Raw genomic sequence first — 18,725 nt, 5'->3', positions numbered from 1 at the left:
TTTTTTGCTGTGTCCTTTATGTTCAACCACAAACTGGTTTCTTCCATATGGTGAGAGATATACCAGACTAGCATCTCCCTGTTGCTGAGCAGTTATAGTAGCTGTTCATTTTCCCCCTGGTCTTACCTGAACATTGTAAGAGAGCAAGACTTTGCCTTCTCGTGTGCACACCCTATTGAACAGAGGTGCAGTGCATTAGGTGCAGCAGCCCCACAAACATGAGCATCATCCATGTGTACTTGGTGACTGTTTACATGTGAGTCATGTAACAGCATAGATCATGGGAGGCAACCAACACTGCATAGCCTTTTAATAACAGTTTGGAAGTGCTAGGCATTCTGGGAAAGACCCCATAATAGGGGTCTTCTGTTGCCTCCTTTCATGACTTTTGGAATAAAAGACACGGGAATCTGAAATGACAAAAAGTATCAGATTGTTTCAAATAAGATGGAGTCTTCAATTCTGATAGTTCTGAGTCAAGCTTTGGGATGGGCATTTTTCAGTAACGGGTAAAATTCATATAATTTAGTTCTATGCTGATATTACAGAATGCTGCTCCATGTGGTGAAATTTGAGGAGTTACATACAGATCACTATCTGCTCTGATAAAAACAGAATGGGAAATGTCGTGACTGATTGTGTGTGTGTCTCCATGTAATAAAAACAGTTTTGAACACTCACGTTTAAAGCAAGGTCAATTTATGAAGTATTTGGAGAGCATGAAGACAGGAGCTAGCAATGGAAAGTTCTATTCCATTTTCAAGCAAAAAGAATGATGTGTAGAAACCTCAAGTCATAAATTAAGGGGGTAAATTATTTGAATTGCTAAAGGGATTTGGCATCTACTTTAAAAAGAACTTCGTAGAACTAAGGATTAATATATGACTGAGCATTTGCTAGAGCAGACAAAGGGCTGAGGGCTAAAGCAAACAAAAGTGTTAAACGTCTCCTATAAGCCATTAAGAAAACGCCCACATGGCTTTTTCAACAAACCTTTCCTTTAAGTATAGTATGCCTACTGAGCACCATCCATGTGTACTTGGTGAATGTTTACATGTGAGTCATGTAACGGCATAGATCATGGGAGGCAACCAGCACTGCATAGCCTTTTAATAACAGATCATTTGTGCTGAGCAAGGTATACGTTGTTCCTTTGATTGGTCACCAGAAAAATTCAATGCACTGATCTACTCTGAAAGTTTTCTAGACCACTAGGTTAGTATTTGGGGGGAGGAGGTTGGGTGCTAACAAGAAAATTAGTACAGTTGTAATAACCAAAGCATTTAGAATAATAGTAGGAGACAGCCCAAGTTTCCAAAATGAAATGCACTGTAGTATAATCCTACAATGAAGTACTACCGGTAATAAAAAAGAACAGACTGCAGATACAACAACATCATAGCTGAATCTAAAAAATGTTTATACCGAGTGAAAGAAAACTTACACAAAAGAGGACATCGAAATTCCAGTTATATAGGTTTATAGAATATAGAACATGCATCTAGAATACGTCTGTGGTGGGAAAAAATCTGAATAGTTGTTACTTCTGACGACAAGGCATTCTAATTTTATTTCAACTTTATGTTGAAAGTATTTCATTATAAATTGTTGGTGGAAAAAACCTAGGCAATCAGAAAAGGATGTAATAGTCATGAGAACAGGACTTATGGATAACTTGTCACAACTGAATATTGGAAAAAAGCAGAAGTTGAATAGAGTTGTAAGGTAGATATTATGGCCCATGGGCACAAATCACCAGCAACATGTTATTTTGGACTCATAAGATGTGTGTGCTTATGCGTTTTTATTTTGTGTTTAATTAGTCTCTTTAGGCTTGAGAGATTTCACACAAAAATTCTAGATTTTTTGCTTGCTTATTTTTTAAAGCATGTGAAAAACAAAACTATGGAAAAGAGTAGATAATCCAGTGTGTGTTGAATATTAAGTATGGCCAGGGTGGCATTTCAGATCAGTAGAGAAAGCAATATGACACAATTAAGCATATTGGATAACCAGCTACCATTCAGGAAAAAACAAAATTCATATCCTTTCACACTCATTGAGGTAATAGAAACTCTAAAAGGGCAAGGATTTTAAATATAAAAACTATTCTTAAGACACCCCCCCCACACACACACACGTAGTCCATCAATAAGAGTGATGTTATCTAAGTGGTTTTAACTGGAGAGTTAAGCATCCCACACAACCTGTGCCTCCAATCCTATGAGTCTAGCAAAGCCTGATATGTTGAAAAACAGAGCGATGTATGCTTTTGGTATCAGTAAGATCTAGAGTTAAATCTTTTTTATTAATCAGATATTTTGCAAGGTGTAAAGCAACTCTAAGCCTTAGTTTCCTCACCAATCAATGTAATTTTTCTTTTTAAACCTACCACAGAGAGTTGCTGTAAGGATTAGTTGGTATTACATTACATAAAGTGCTTACCCAATGGCTGCCAAAACGCAGATGCTCTGTACATTTTTTAGTGTAGAGGGATGAAGAAGCAATGAGATCGACAGCAGCTTGGGGGGGTGGCCAGGGCAGATGTTTACCTGTGAAGGATGAGAAAATTCCTTGAGGTTTATTTCTGTCAGCAAATACTTACTGAGAACCTACTTCATGTCATGTATCCTATTTAGAGCTGGAACTATAAAAATAGAAATAGAAGAAATTACCACTTAAAAAATCTTAAATAGGAAGCCCAGGTTTTTATGAGAAAAGCATGAAAGTAGATATTTGACAGCTCCCTTAAACTTAATATTGTTATTGATTCTGAGACATTTTCTGGCATTCTACACATGATGTAGAAACAATTTCCTAAGAAAAATGAATAGTTCAGTTTGGCTACAACAGTGAAAGGTCCATTTCTTGGGATCACTGTCATGAGAGAATGCATTACAGAGATGAAATTCTTATGAGATTGCCGAGTGGGGGATGAAATGATGCTTAATAAGGTTTTATGTACCTCTCTTTTCCATTTAGATATTTTACTGATTAGTAGTGTTTGCCTGGTAAAAGTTGGAGTTCCTAGGTCAGTTTTGCCAATATTTAGTGAAACAAGATAATACAAACTATTTTTCAGCAACTTTCCATTCATATTCAAAATGTGGAATAACAAATTTGAGATGGAAAAAGCACTTGTGAATATAATTGCCCAGCCTAGGCTTGAAACTGTATTATTTTGGTTCATAACTGAAATTTTGGTTCAGGTATTTACTGAGGAAAATGTAAACTGTATGCTATATGAAACTGGGCTAATGTCCATCCTAGTTCACTCAGTATCTGTCCCAGCCCATCTGTCATGACTCTGCTCAAGTATGTCATACTCCAGTATGGAGTGATAATAGTTAGCAATATAATTAAAATCATGTCTTAATTTTAGTAAGAAAGTTAATATAGAAATAATGCATCTTCTGCTGAGCATTCGCCACAATGTTATGTTCTTTGTAGAAAGTGTAAATAAAGAACTTTAATTTCTTTTTATTTTTCAGTTTGCTGGAAACCATGTCTCACTATACAGATGAACCCAGATTTACCATAGAGCAGATAGATTTGCTGCAGCGCCTGCGGCGTACTGGAATGACTAAACATGAAATCCTCCATGCCTTGGAAACTTTGGACCGTCTTGATCAAGAGCATAGTGACAAGTTTGGGAGAAGGTCCAGCTATGGAGGAAGTTCCTTCGGAAACAGTACCAACAATGTTCCAGCCTCTTCCTCTACAGCTACAGCTGCCACACAGACCCAGCATTCAGGAATGTCCCCATCGCCTAGCAACAGTTATGATACATCCCCGCAGCCTTGCACTACCAATCAAAATGGGAGGGAGAATAACGAGCGGTTGTCCATATCCAATGGAAAGATGTCACCAACTCGCTACCATGTAAACAGCATGGGTCAGAGGTCATATAGTTTTGAAGCTTCAGAAGAGGACCTAGATGTAGATGATAAAGTGGAGGAATTAATGAGGTTAGTTCCTTTGTTTATTCAAAGTCCCCAGAAATGTCTGTGTTCTCAGGTTGTTTTTGAATAATAAACTATATTTCAGCTACTTACCTATAAGAACTGTGATTCCCAGCCCCTTTTGGTGAGGGAAGAAAAATATTTCACTTTTTTTTCTCTTAAGTCAAATTTCCTTTTCTTTACTTCAGCCCTTTCTTTTTGCTGCTTGATAAGCCTTTTCCATTCTCTGTTTATAAAAGAAAGATTAATTTCCTTTTATGGTTCTAATTGTAAATTCTGAATTGCTAACAGGCACATTCTCATCTTTAAATCTAATGTAAGTACTTTTTCTAAGAGATGATTTTATCATGATAAAGAATATGTACTCTTAATTCTTTCCCTCCAACATAACAAGAAAATTATTTAGAGCACCTATTTTATAAAAAGGAGTATTCTTAGGAAGAAAAATAGACATGGTTTCTACCCCTAAGAAGCTAAAGTTCTACTATTGGCAGTAAGTTTTGTGTGGGGGTGTATAGAGGTTATCTATTACCAGATAAACATAGGCACTTCAAGTTGTAAGTACTGAGAAGTGGAGAGGTTGACTTTCAGCAGGGATAATTAGTAAGGCTTCACACAGGACCTGGCACAGCAAGGGGTTGTTGTGTCTCTCTAGGCTCTAGAACTCTCCTTAGCACATGGCCCAAGCTAAGTATGTTATGTGAATGGATGGGCTTTAGCTAAATCTTAAAGAATAAGCTCTGTTTAAACACAGGACTTTTAAGTTAAGGGGATGGTAGAAGGTAGATAAGGCAAGGCATGATTAATTTTATAAAAATAACAGATGGTAGATTGTGGTACTAAGAATATTAGGAGACACGGGTTTTCAAAGATTTGAATTCTGTACAAATCATTCCTATTTCATTTGGTTGAAATTAAGGAAGTTTTACAGGTCTTTAGGAATAAAGGTAATAAAAATGTGGTTTCCAGTAGATTATCACTACTGTAGTGTGGAGGAGAGCCTATAGATAAGTTATAGTGGAAAATGAAGTAAGCTATATAGCAGGAATTTGTTAGAAATAAAATTGAAGCCTGTAATTATGATTTACATTTATTCCTAAAGATGTTAGAACTTGATAGTATAATGGTGACTTAATCTGTCGTCCCACAATGGGGAAATATCTTAAACAAACTGACAAAAAGCATTTAAAGAAAATGCCTTTTTTTTTTAAAGATTTATTTATTTATTTATACCAGAACTGGGGTACAGGCCAGCTGCATGGGAGGATGAGAGGATTCTCCAGAGACAGAGTGGGGAACAGAACAGGCAGATTGACAAAATACACTGCTGAGGGGAGCAGCGGGCGAGGCAGGAGAGGTCTGCTGCGCCATGTGGGACCCTCGCTGACCGGCTAGGATGGAACCAGCGCTGCAGAGGCTGCAGACAGCTTCACAGCATGGTGCTCAACTGCCTGGGCCACCAGGGGAGGCCCCAAAATGTTTTTAAATAAATATTTAAAACCTAAAAATCTAAGAGGTTAAATTGGCCTTAAATTAGTTTTTACTTGTTAAAGCAGCTGTGCAAAGTTCAAATGATCATTTTCAGTTATATATCAAGAGATAGAAAGACATTATATATTTATATAGACACACACACACACACACCCCACCCACCCCCCACAAGATTAGAAGGGAGAATCATTTGGGCAAATGAAAGTTTGCTTTATCTTTGAAATACAACAAGAATAGCTGTTAATTATCCTGAATAGAGGATATCAACAATAAAATTTATTTAGCTATTTATTAAGATACTAGCCTGGTTTTTATTGTTGCTGTTATTAATCAGTTTTAACAAGCTGCTAATATAACAGTTAATTCCCAAATGTGTATTAGGCTAAACAAGAATTTCAGGGCAATTTTCTTTTAAACAAAAAACTTTAGAATATTGGCCAGGGTCTAAAACTTGACTATATGGGTCTAAAAACTAAACTATTAAACTCTAAATTGGCATAATGCTGCAACTCAGCTGTGTCCTCAAAATAAACAGAAAACTTACTTAGCAACAAGTTGGAGTTGTAGTTATAACATTAAATACATACATCTCTGTACATGGTTATCAGTATTTAATTTCCATAGTAACACTTGTTGCAAAGTTAGGACACTTCTTCCTTTTCTCTGCTTCGTCCTTACAACTGCTCCTTCAGTGTCCTCTCATCAGCTAGGGGTCTCTTCGGACCGTTTGACTCTGGGGGCCTCTGCCGTTGTACCCTCATCCACGCCTCCACTTCTTTGTGTCCGCCTCTTATCTTTCTCACATTTGCAGATAATAATAATTCCCAAGTTGGCGGAGAACGTTAAAGCACGACTGTTCTCACTTGTAATCATTTCAGCCATGCTCTGAGATGGAGCAGAGAAATTGAGGATTATAAAAATTAAGTACTTGACCCAAGCATACTGAAATACTAAGTGGCAGAACCTGAATTTTAATCTGTCTTAATTAGCAGTTTGTGTCTGATATTGGTTATCTCTATAAATAAAATATCATGTTTGTAAATTTCTAGAAGGTTTTAGGAACAGTGGTGTAAATGCCTCAGTGGGCTTCCTCTGTCCCTCTGTGATGTTTGCACATCAAGTCAATCACTTTACTGCCAAATGAATTTTTATTTGGTAGAATGTTAGAGAAATTTTTGAGCAGTGGATCTTTCTAAGTATCCTGTACCCATGTAATTATCACTCTACATTATGGATTGGTATGTATAGTAGATAATTTCCCCTTGCATGCTTACATCCCCAGCCTCCAAAGCATTTAACCTTAAGGCATATTTATCACATTTATAAACCATCAAATTCATAGACTTCTTATAAATTCAAGGTGCTTAAGGGATTTTTCTTAGAACTTGATTAAATTATAACTGCACTTCTGATCTTACAAAGAAAGACTCAGAATGAAAGTAAGTTGCTACTTTTTCCATTTGGGAATTAATCAGGGTGAAAAAAACTGGAAAAAATTAGAATGTAATTTCTTAACAACTGTTGAATATAACATTGTAGGAAGGTTTAAGGCTAAGAGCTAAAACAAGACCCATTTCACATGCTAATACTTTTAAAATGCATGTCTTAATAGGTACTTATAGATGTATATGTATACCTGTTAATGTAATGGTATATAGCTATTGAAAGTGTATCTGTTTTTGTCATGACATTATAAAATATCAGTTGAAGTGAGGCTTACCAGAAATTATAAACAATACCATACATTAAAGATATTATTAACTTCCCATGTGCTAAATTGTATGAGTGTTTTAGTATTTTATACAAGATTATAAAACTTTTGTCCAAGTTGGTTATCTGTAGGCTTAACAATAGGGTATTTACTTGTGTAGGTAGGGTGTTTATGTTCTATAGGTCATAATATTTAGTTGCTTATACAAATAGAGTAGCTTTTCTCAAGTTATGTTTTACATGTCCATGGGTGGAAATTAAAGGGAGCAGGTTTTTATTCAAAAGTGAAAGAATTTCTGTGTACAGTATTTTTCTGTCTGTGATGTAATCTGTCTTAGTAGGTATCACTCCATCTCTGGAAATCGTTATGTTAAATGACTATCTATTATGGGCCCAAAGTATGTGTATATCAACTAAGAAAATACGGATGGTCTCGGGTCTCCGTAGTGGCACAGTGGTTAAAGATACAGCGCTATCAAACCATCACCAGCCACTGCAGCATGAGTTTGATCCCGGCCAGGGAGCTAACCCACGTGGTGCAGCAGACCTCTCCTGTCTTGCCTGCTGCTCCCCTCAGCAGTGTATTTCATTAGATCCACTTGTTCTGCGCCCCACTTTGTCTGGTGAATCCTCTCACTTCCTGCACTGCTAGCCTACATCCCAGTTCTTGTGTGCATAAATAAATAAATCTTTTTTTAAAAAAATATGGATGGTCTCAAAGCATACCATACCACTTTTAAATATGCAGTCTTTAATATCCTTTGTTCCAGAAAATGAAGCATTGTCATTTTGAGCTAGCATAAATAACTCTTTTTCCTTCTGATTTGGGGAGCTTAAACATATTTGCAAATAAGAATTAGAGCTGCTCTATAAATTACCTAGATCAAGTATTTCATTTTATTACCTTTTATCTCCAAGTACAGATTTGTTCATTCATTGAACAAATTAAACTCTATTATATGCAACCCCCATGATGAATAAGACACAATCACTGTGCTAAAGGACTTTACAGGGTAATAGGAGAGATAAGACCAGGTCAGGAACAACTGTAACACAGAATAGCATGTACTTTATTAGCATGTGAGTAGTATAATTGAAATATTAAAGTTAGCTATTAAAAGAAAAGACTGTTTTTAGCTCTGACGATCAGGGAACGTCTCTTAATAGAAAACAATTAAAATATGTCTTTAAAAAGGGTGATTCCACAAAGAAACATCATAGTAATTCAGCCAAATATTAATTAAGAAAAGTCTGTTGAAAATAGTAGAAAGTTTAGGGTGTTATTAAATGAATAGCAATGGAGAGTGAAAACGAAGAATTTTATCCTCCTGTGGAAATCACCCAGGTAAGATGAATCCAGCACGACTGTGATTTGGAAAAGGTAGTAGGAGGAAATGACACTCACTTCAAGCCATTAGATACAAATAGTATGGTAGTTTATCTTGGCAGTAAACTCTGGCATCAAAAAAGATCAGTCTGTACTTCACTTTAATTCCATAAGACTTGAGAAGAAACCATAAGGAGTGTGAGATTTTATTAGAAAAGGGAGGGAAAGAGATTCATTCTCTTTAAAGAGGATATCAAATTTCAGATGTAGAGAGGAAGGAGTAGAAAATGATGAGAAAATTAGATTTGGTGTAATGGAGGAGTCTTCACTTAAGAAACTGGTGATTTCACAGGGCCAGTGTGAGCAGGAGGAGAAGCAGATTGTTACAGGGTGCATGAGGAGAGGATGAGGGGGGAATATGCGAAGTGTAAAGAACAAAATTAACTCACTGGAATGAACTCTTTGAATTATATGAAAGAATTGGACACAGTAGAAGTTGAATGTTGTTACTGTTTTGAAAAAACCTACTAAGTGACATCTCTGCTTGTGCCTAGTTGACTTTACAGAAGTCTTTCCAAGGTGCCGGGAAACATCCAGTAGAGATGTTTGCTGCAGTCTTAGTCACCTCAGATCATTTGTCTCTTTTCCTGCAGTTCCTTCTCGGATTTTATAAAGTAATCGCCACTGTTCATGTAGTGTTGTTGTAGTTTCAAAATTGTTGGCATTGGAAAATTTTTTATTTTACATATGTACACAATCTTAAACTTCATTTAATTTTAATTTCAGTGTTTGGAGAAAAATTTAAAAGTCTTATGATGGGGGTATTAAATTCTCCTCTTAACCTCATGATGAAACCAGCATCCAATTTTATTTTTAAGGACTTGCCCAAATACATGCTGATCTTTCAAGTCTTAGGATTTTCTTCAATTTGAAAAAGTCTGGTAGATCAGTTGAATGAAGAGGTTTTTATTTTTTAAAAGCTCATTGTCAGTACAGAGAAACAGTACTGAAGGTACCTGAAAATACAGGATATTAGAGGGTAACTAACTTTGGAGGGTGCCTTCTTTCGCACTGAAGTCCTTGATATTATTACAGTACATGGCTGTGAATACTTCACAAACTATATAAGCCCTACTGGGATAATTGAGTATTATCTCCTTATATGATTTAGTGTCTACTCTAAGTGAATTTGGCATAAAATAAATTGATTTAAAGTCCAATTTAAATCAGGCAAGAAAATTCCGTTAATCATTTTCCCTACAAAAGCACATTTCACTTAACCTTAATAAATATTTTCTTAAACTCAGTTTTTATTTTTGTAGAGGAACATTCTGTATGTTGAAATACAGTCCTTCAATTTTTTTCAGATTAATTTTGCAGTTGTATCTGAAGCCAAATGATTTGTTTTACTCATATAAGCCAATTTAAATGAATACTGCTTAAGTTATCTCATCAACTGATTATTGATGGATATTTGAGGCCTGTTTGGTCTACAATACCCGTATTTTACTCAGCACTTTGTTATTATATAAACAAAGCATTTTGGAAGGAATCTAGCCAGTATCTGTAATAGAATCTGGATCAATATGAGAAATTTTCCATATTGGATACGCAGCTGACTCTTCCTATAGGATTTCCAACTAGTAGGTCAAGAATATACTGTAGAGCTCCTGATTGCAAACTGTCCCTCTGTCACTTCCCTGCTTTTTTCCAGAATTCCTGAAAGAGAGCATGAACTCCAGCAACAGAATGTGTATCCCTCCTTATGTAGGGGCCGTAGTATCTGCACTAAGTGTTAAGTCATACCTGGTTTTTTTGTTTGTTTTTTTTTTTTTCGAGGATACTTTTCTTTTTTTATCCAAGTATAATATATAGAGAGATCTGAACTCTATAACGAATTTGTGGCTCATTCACAAAATGGTTTGTAAATATATACAATCCCTTTTCTCAGGTGGGGATGGTGGGCAGACTTTTTTTTTTCCTATGAAGTGCTAGTTGGTAAACATTTTTAGATTTTTGTGTTCAGGAGGAAAAATTGAGAATATAATATAGATACTTACATACATAAGAGAAAAGAAATGGCTATAAATTTTTGTCAGAAATTCAATGCAAAATAATAGTAATTGAATACAATTTTTGAAAGTCTAATAAGCATGGAATTTGATAATTGGTGGGGGGGATCGTAGTTTGCTTAACGTTCAAAGGTAAACATTCCCTGTTATCAAATTGATTGCAAATTTTCATCCGTGAAAACCAACCAGAGCCACAGGCTGTATAAAAATCGTTGGCAGGTCAGATGTGGCTCATGCCCTGTAGTTTGTTTACCCCTTGGCAGTGTTCTGTATTACCTTGGAGCTTGAACAGAAATCACTGCTGTTTTTCTGTAGTTCTTTTGAACTTAAGCATTCAAAGAGAATGCTCAGTTTTAAGGGTTTATGTGTGATTTTTATTTAAGTATTCTGTTTGTTTTGGTGGAGAAACAAGTCTTGCCATTCATTGTCATGCTAGCTAAAGTCTGATCTTTTGAGAATTCATTGAATTTTTAAATGAGTAAAAAACAATTAGTAGAAAAAAATTATCTATAATTTGTAATCCAATGACACAGAATATAGTATAGTATGTATATTACAGGGAAATTAGTAAGTATATTTTATATTAAAATTTTACATTCAACCTATCCCACTGAAAAATTTTTTTATGTAGCAAAAAGAAGTAAAGCTGAAGGCCAAAGCCCTTCTTAAAATGGCTAATATTTTAGCAGTTATGAGAATGATGGTGACTCCTAGTCCATTAACAGAGGTTTTAAAATGAACTGAACATTATTTATGCAGTCACATAGTTAACATGTGAACCCACAGCCTACTCACAACTGATTTTTTTATTGTTGGTGCTTTTTATTTCTCTAGGATTTCTGTCTGTGTAAGATATATTCATTTCCCAGTAATGACACTTTGTATATGCCATATGGCAGCCTTATTCCTAATGTGACTGTACGCAGCATGCGATAAGCCATCCTCTGGTATGAGATCTCTCTTGACGGTGGCATTCACTAAAGCGTCTGTCTGCTGATGTGATGTTTTAGGACCTGAATATTTGGTGTTTCTTGGTTTGTTTTGATTTCGTATTTCCACACAAGTTTGGTCTGTTTCCCTTTATTTTTGTGTCCTTGCTTTCTGTGTTCTCCCCGCCTCTCTGCTTCACCTTTCTTGGCAAAGATGAGGATTTCTACCTTCAACATACATTGTTGGTCTTGTCTTTGTTTTTGTTAGGAGGGACAGCAGTGTGATAAAAGAGGAAATCAAAGCCTTTCTTGCCAATCGGAGGATTTCCCAAGCAGTTGTTGCACAGGTAACAGGTAAGAGCCAAAGAGCCCTTTATTCTGGAATCACGTCTAGTCTCTGCCTTCTGGTGCAGATGTTGAATATCGCTTGCATTTCTGCACTGCAGTGCAGATCTGTCAACTCAGGCATAATAATGTATGCCTGTGATTTAAAACCCATTGTCTCCCATATCGTGGAACTTCGCCAATGATTTTTTTTTAACTTGTGCTAGTAAATTTTATAGCATTGGTAATAAGCACAAAATTCCCTATTTTATAGCCAAAAAAAAAGGTTTCTGTGGTTTTTTAAAAATTGTGACAGAACTTAAGACACATGTATGTCCAACTGCTATCTACAGTTCATATTTTTAAAAGCTTTGCAGTCCTCCAAATCTAATCCCTGCTTTTATTAAAAAATGATTCATGGGAGTAAAGGAAGTTGTGTTTTTTAAACCACTTTTCTGTATGTGAAAACTTTGCTCAAACCATTACTGAGAAGATAAGAGTCACCGTTGTCTTCTCTTTGTTCTTTATATCACATCCCATGACCTACCGCGGCCCCATCGTGAGCGTGTGGTTATGTGTGTCATTCTCAAATCAGACTGCATTTTCTATGAAGTTCTTAAATTTGGGGGTAACATGTCTCTGTTAGCATGCAGTCTTCCCTTTTGGCTATCAGTGATTTATAAGACCTTAATAAAATTGACTATGCCTTAGTCATAAGAGGAACCTACATTTTGTAGGTGATGAATTGTTGTTCATTGTATGTTGATAGATATGAAAGTTAATTTGCCCCCCCCCCTTCTTTTTTAACACACCGCTAACAGCTATGTGGCTTTGGTTTTTTTTAACCTCTGAGCCTCAGTTTCTTATGTCTGCAGTGAAATAGATTTGATTTTCACAGTAACCTTCCAATTTTATGTTAGCATTTCTGCCCTCTGGATATTGATAATATATTTAGCCTAATTTACCTAAAAGCTGTTGCTATTGACCATTAACTTGGTTAAAAATGAAACTTGAGCTTTCAGAAGTGTTAAATTTCATTCTAAGAATCTTAAGGTCAGCCAGTCTTAGTGTGCTTGCATGTGTGTGTGTACATGAATGCTATGTGTGTATAATATATTACATGTAATTTTGTTTTTATGGTACCACTTTACAACATAGAAGTTTCAGGTGTGCTTTGTTGAGAATCAAAATAATTTTTTTTCATAAATGGCAGTAAATCATTGGTTATACCTAGGATACCTTATTCCCTCAACCTTATCAACTCCTGTCTGTCAAGATTGTGTCAGTTATTACTCTCATCCTCACTTTCACCCATGGAGATCTCTCCTTTTTTTCTGAGATTACTTACATGATTGCACTAGACCTTATTTTGTTATGCACCTTAGAGTAATGTTCTTTAAAAGCCACCATCTTTCTTACACATCCTCAAAGAGTCCATCATTGTACGTACTCTGAAGAGTCTTGTTAATCTAGATGCCTTATAGTGCTAACTTGTAGGGTGAAGGGAATATTAGTGACATTAATACAGGCAATACCTGTGAAAACTCATCTGGTATGACTTTTTCCAGTGATGTTCCTTCTCCAGAAATAATTATCTATTTGCTCAACAAATGTAGCATGAGTTTCTGCCCTTAAGGAACTTGCATTTTTCTTTTTATTTACTTTAATTCAATTGTTTACATGAGGCAAGGGAATGAGGATGATTTATAACCAGATAGGTTCATTGTCCTGTTGGTTAACTTACTGAATTCATGTATTTCTCATGTATTATTATGATACAATTTCACCCAGTCCATTCAGTCATTAAGCTAAACTCAGGGACAGAGCTTTTCATTCCAGGAAAAGATCCACCTACAGAATAATGAGTTACTGGGAACCACATAAAGCCTGGCCCTCATAGCTGGTGCACCTGGATAGAGCGGCCTGAGTAAAGAAACCTCTAGGCACCCAAGCTCGCTCACTCAGATTTCCGGATCAGTACCTAGACACACCTTCTCTCTGGGAGCAAGTTACTCCAGTGCAGCTTAGAAGAACATGTGCGTGATGGAGTCTACCCCCAAATACAGTTAAAGATGTGGTGTTCCAGAATCTCATCCTATAATGGAGTCTTTTAAAGTCACTTAAGTTCAACTCTAATGTGTGAAATAATGAAATAAATCAACCTTGAGATAAAAATGTGAACAGCGGCGCATAACAAAAGAAAATGCTAAATTAAAAAATGTAGTGAGGTGCAAAATTATAACACATGTGCTTGTTCCAGAAACAAATACAGAGGATTCTTTTTATAGATTCAGAGGATTTCTATAATAGGATAAACAAGAAGTTCATGGGTGGGGTCTATATAAATAATATCCTACTGATAGGAAAAATGACAGTATAAACAGGATATAATGGCAGCGCCTGCTGAATTTCCCAGCATGTTATTTGTAGCTTCTTTCTCAGAGTCACAGCTGCTCCCACCAAGGGTCGGTTTTTACCTCTGTAATAGGTCGAGCAAGATTCTAAATTGTCGCTAACAGCAGTAGAGTGGGGAGAATAGGCTTTACTTGGGTAATAAACACTAGTGTCTGTATTCACCTTCAGGGAAGACATTTTCTTAGGCTATTTAAGAATTCTTAAAACATGATTTTCTTTATAAATGAACTCTGGGATAAATCAAGAGGGCAGAATAAATGAGTAAATGGGCAAAGCATGAATGAGTGCTTATTACCCAAAGAAATATACTCATTGGATTTATGTCCTCTTAAAAAAAAAGAGAGAAAATTTCCATGTCTAAATTTTCAGAAATTTATCACAATTTTGTGTTCTTGAATGATAGTAGTGGGAAGGAAAAGCCATCATTAAACTTTAGAATACCAAGGTTCTAGTCTGTCATTAAATAGCCTGTGACCCAGGGCAAGTCACATAGTTTCTCTGAACCTCATTTTCCCTGTTTATAAGATGAGGAGCTTTATACGATAAGCCTTTGTATTGGATACCCATATTTTCTCACTTTGGAGATGACTAAATTAAACACTGAGTGGAAGTTATTTTCTGAGTATCTTTTCTGGTTGTCAGGTTTTTTGTTTCTGTTTTTATTTTTTATTTTTTTTTAAAGATTTATTTGTTTGTTTATACAAGCACTGGGTACAGTCAGAAGCCTGGGAGGGTGAGAGAATTCACCAGAACCAGAGGGGAGAGCAGAGCAGGCAGACTGAAGCAGTACACTGTTGAGGGGAGCAGCGGGCGGCAGGAGAGGTCTGTGCGCCATGTGGGACCCTTGCCAATGGCTGGGGATCGAATCGGCGCTGTAGAGGCTGTGGGCAGCTTCGCAACCCAGCGTTCAACCCCTGCGCCACCAGGGAGGCCCTCTGCTTTTAAACTATTTAGTGTATTTAACAGGTGTGCATGTTACCTGTATTCAGTGATTCTCATCCCCCAAATATAAGAGAAACTTTGAAATAGTTTTAGAAATGTTCTGTCTGTACTCCTTTCACTTCTCTTTTTTAAATGTCTTTTAAGTAAAGGATAAAAACACTACATACTCAGTTTCTTTGTAATCATTTTTTTACTAAAATGGGTATATATTGGTCCTTCCCCTATCATAGAACTTCAGGTCAGATTTTAAAAGCCAAGTAAATTGTCAGTATACCTTAAAAAAAAACCAATTTTTAGAGCCAATTTAGGTTCCCCTTAACCCTTGGCAACTTCTGGCACTGATATTTTTACTGCCTCCCTAGTTTTACATCTCCCGGAATGTTATTATACAGTATGTGACCGTTTCATGTCAGCTCCTTTCACTTAGTATTATATGTTGAAGGTTCCTTTATGTCTTTTCATGGCTGGACAGTTCGTTTCGTTTTAGAGCTGAATAATATTCCATGATCTGGATGTACTAGTTTATCCATTTACCTACTGAAGAACATCTTGATTGCTTCTAATTATAATTATGGTAATTATAAATAAGATATAAATAACTAGAATTTATATATACATTAGAAAAGAATTGTTGGCAGGGCACAAATCACAAGTTATAGAATTGTTTATTATACTCCAACCAGATATAATGGTCACAGTCATTTAACAAGATTTTGTCAATGCCTACCTACCTAATGAATTTTATTGGTTTTTATCTAGATCTCCGATTTGAAACCTTTTCTCTCTCTACATGTGAGCTCTCTGCCTTCAAATTTAAAAGGTTTAGAGTTTTTGTTTTGTTAGAAAATTTCTTTTTAAATCTTGAAGTGAACATCAGTTGCCAACATTATAAATGCTTTTGCAGAGTGCTTTTTAAAAACTTCCTTTTGTTCTGCTGCTTCTGAAGGATAAGAACAGACATACATAGAGTAAGAATTCTTACTTTAGATCTCATTTTCTTATATCTTATTCTTACAAGATAGTTCTTTATAAGAAACTTGATATATTTTTATAAACGCAGGACCTGAGCTTACTTTTCTCTTCCATAAAAAAAAAAAAAACTCAGCCTCTATATCCAGAAACCTGTATCTTCTTCAGTCTGGAGATACCGAAGGTAAAAATTGAAGTGAAAATTTCATAGGTTACTTTTTGTTGTATTTTCTGCCGTTTTTCAAATTCATTGCCCTATCACGGCTTTTCTCATCTTGACTGCAGCATAAAGGGTTATACGTTTTTGGTAAAAGTTAGGAAGATTGATTTTCAAGTATCAAACAAAATTTTTCTTCCTGTATTTTTAAAAATTCCATTTTATGATAAACTTTGGCCAAAAAAAAATTACTTTAAATGGTTAGGCAGTGATGTGGGCTTTTTTCCTTCAGTGATTTCCATTCTTGTTTCTCCACATTTCTTATTTCCTAAGATTATGGGGCTAAGTCTGTATTTGATCTGCAATATTCCTCCAACACTTTTATGAACACTTCTTACCTAATGTAACTTAATTTTCCTTATGTTAAAAAAAACCTGACGGGAATAAATGACAAAAAGAAGTAACAACCTTGTAAGGAAGTCAGAAGGTATCTGTGTCTTATAAAGTTGCAAAATGTAGGTTTCAACTGTAGTTCTTGTGAGTCATCAGGAAATATAACTTCCTGCAGGAGAAGGATGTGCAGTGAATTAATAGCATTTTTTGGTAAACTATAGATAAAATTTTTTATGTATAATGCTATTCTGGCTAACTTCTGAGGTATACTTACAGATAAATATTACAGGATTTGACAGCAGTTGTTATAAATAATCTATTCTGTCAAGAAAGAGTATACGATTTAGTAAGTAATAAGTTACTGAACTTAGGTAAGGAACTGAAGCCTGAACTCACCAAACTAACCAAGCTTTTGGGCCTTGATATCTGAGAGACATGTAAAGCTTTGAAGTTGTTCAAATTACTGAAATTATTAAGGCCTTTAAGTAAGCTTTTAATATCAGCATGTGTCACTATCAGCTAAATTTGACAAGATTTAAATAAATAGAAAACAAACTTGAGGTACACAGGGGAAATGTAAGGTTTTTCTTTATTTTTGATCATGTTCTTGAGATAAAATTTTCATAAGAGTTCTCTGAGTTGTTTAAATTGATATACTGGTATAACCATTACTAAAATCAAGCTCTGGAATTTGTTGTTAGTATTTCAACAAGTTTCTCCTGCCTCTGCATCAATTACTTCTCCCCATCACAGTTCCTAATCAACCACTGATTTGCATTCTATCAATATAGCTTTGCCATGTGACTGGAAACACAATACATACTTTCTTGTGCCTTCTTTCAGTTCGTGTGATACTTTGAGATTCATTAATGTTGTTACATGTACCAGTAGTTTAGAACTGTCAAATCGACTGGACATAACAATATTCATTTATCCTCTAATCAGTAGATGGCTATTTGGCATTGACTCCAGGTTTGGGCTATTTTGAATTAAATGAACATTTAATTAAATTGAACATTTGTCTACAAGTTTTTATATGAACATGCACTTTTCATTTCTCATACCTGGAGTTGTGGGGTTGCTGGTAAGTATATGTTTAACTTTTTAAGAAACTGACAAAGTTTTCTAAAGTGGGAGATTAGTTTGCATGCCAGCCAAAAACATAGAGATTTTTCAGTTGCTTTGCATTGTCTCCAGCACTTATATCTGTGCTCCTCTTGATAAGTTTGTTTTTTTTGTTTTGTTTTGTTTTTTGTTTATTAATTTTTCCCTCAGCATCCAAAACCTTTTTAATAACAAGGCAGAACCAGGGTTATTTTTGTTGCTATCACTGGCCCCTCATCCTCTGGTGTGCTCAAACTTCCTGCTCTTGGAGTGCAGGTAGGGCTTGGTATGGCTGTGTGGGGTGCTGGGGTCTTGCAGAAAAGACAGTGCACCTCTCGGAGAGCAGGATGGTGTGAGAGCCCTTGGGAGATTCCAGGGCTAAATGGTCGAAGGTGAGGTCAAGGCCCCGGCCTTGAGGATGAGGCTGCGGGCAGGGCTGCTCACCCACAGTGCACACACCTTCAGTTTGGATACATACATCATCTGTTCTAGTTCTTGCAACCACGGCAGTCTTGCCTTCCTGGCCAGGAGCTTCATCCGGATCACTGTGGGCCGAGGCATCCAGTTGGTTCGACGCATGAACAACCTTTTCAGTACTACTTGGTTGAAGGTGGAACTGGTCTGTCTAGCCAGAAAGCTTGACCAAACAGCCCTTGGCAGATGTCCTGGCTTTTGGGCTCCCTGCGGAGAGTCTTTATAGGTATTTGTGGTGGTGGATGTCCATTTCCAATAGAAAGCTGTAGATAATTATCAAGCTATATAATCTTGAAATCAGAAATTGTAGTTCTTCCCCAACTTTTTCAGGCTCACTGTCATTATTTTAGGTCTTTTGCATTTCTGTCAAAGTTTTAGAAATCAGCTAATCAGGCTCTACAAAAAAATCATATTTTTAGTGGGGTTGGGATTGTGTTGAATATTTATATCAATCTA

At 36.0% G+C, this 18,725-nt stretch overlaps 1 protein-coding gene across 6 annotated transcripts in view; it reads left to right on the top strand.

The window, feature by feature from the left end:
- The window catches only part of HMBOX1 (homeobox containing 1), a gene marked incomplete at both ends in the record, with an annotated part of 85,553 nt that overhangs the window by 3,470 nt on the left and 63,358 nt on the right, over positions 1–18,725 (top strand). For all 6 annotated transcript variants that reach the window (XM_084231674.1, XM_084231671.1, XM_084231673.1 and 3 more), the window contains 2 exons: positions 3,492–3,968; positions 11,760–11,845. In XM_084231674.1, the coding sequence (XP_084087800.1) occupies positions 3,492–3,968; positions 11,760–11,845 (563 nt within the window). The remainder of the gene's footprint in view (positions 1–3,491; positions 3,969–11,759; positions 11,846–18,725) is intronic.

The sequence above is a fragment of the Talpa europaea genome (genome assembly GCF_964194135.1).
Source record: "Talpa europaea genome assembly, chromosome: 4".
NCBI lineage: Eukaryota > Metazoa > Chordata > Mammalia > Eulipotyphla > Talpidae > Talpa > Talpa europaea.
Note: the sequence above shows the minus strand (reverse complement) of the source record. Positions and strands in the feature narration are given on the sequence as shown.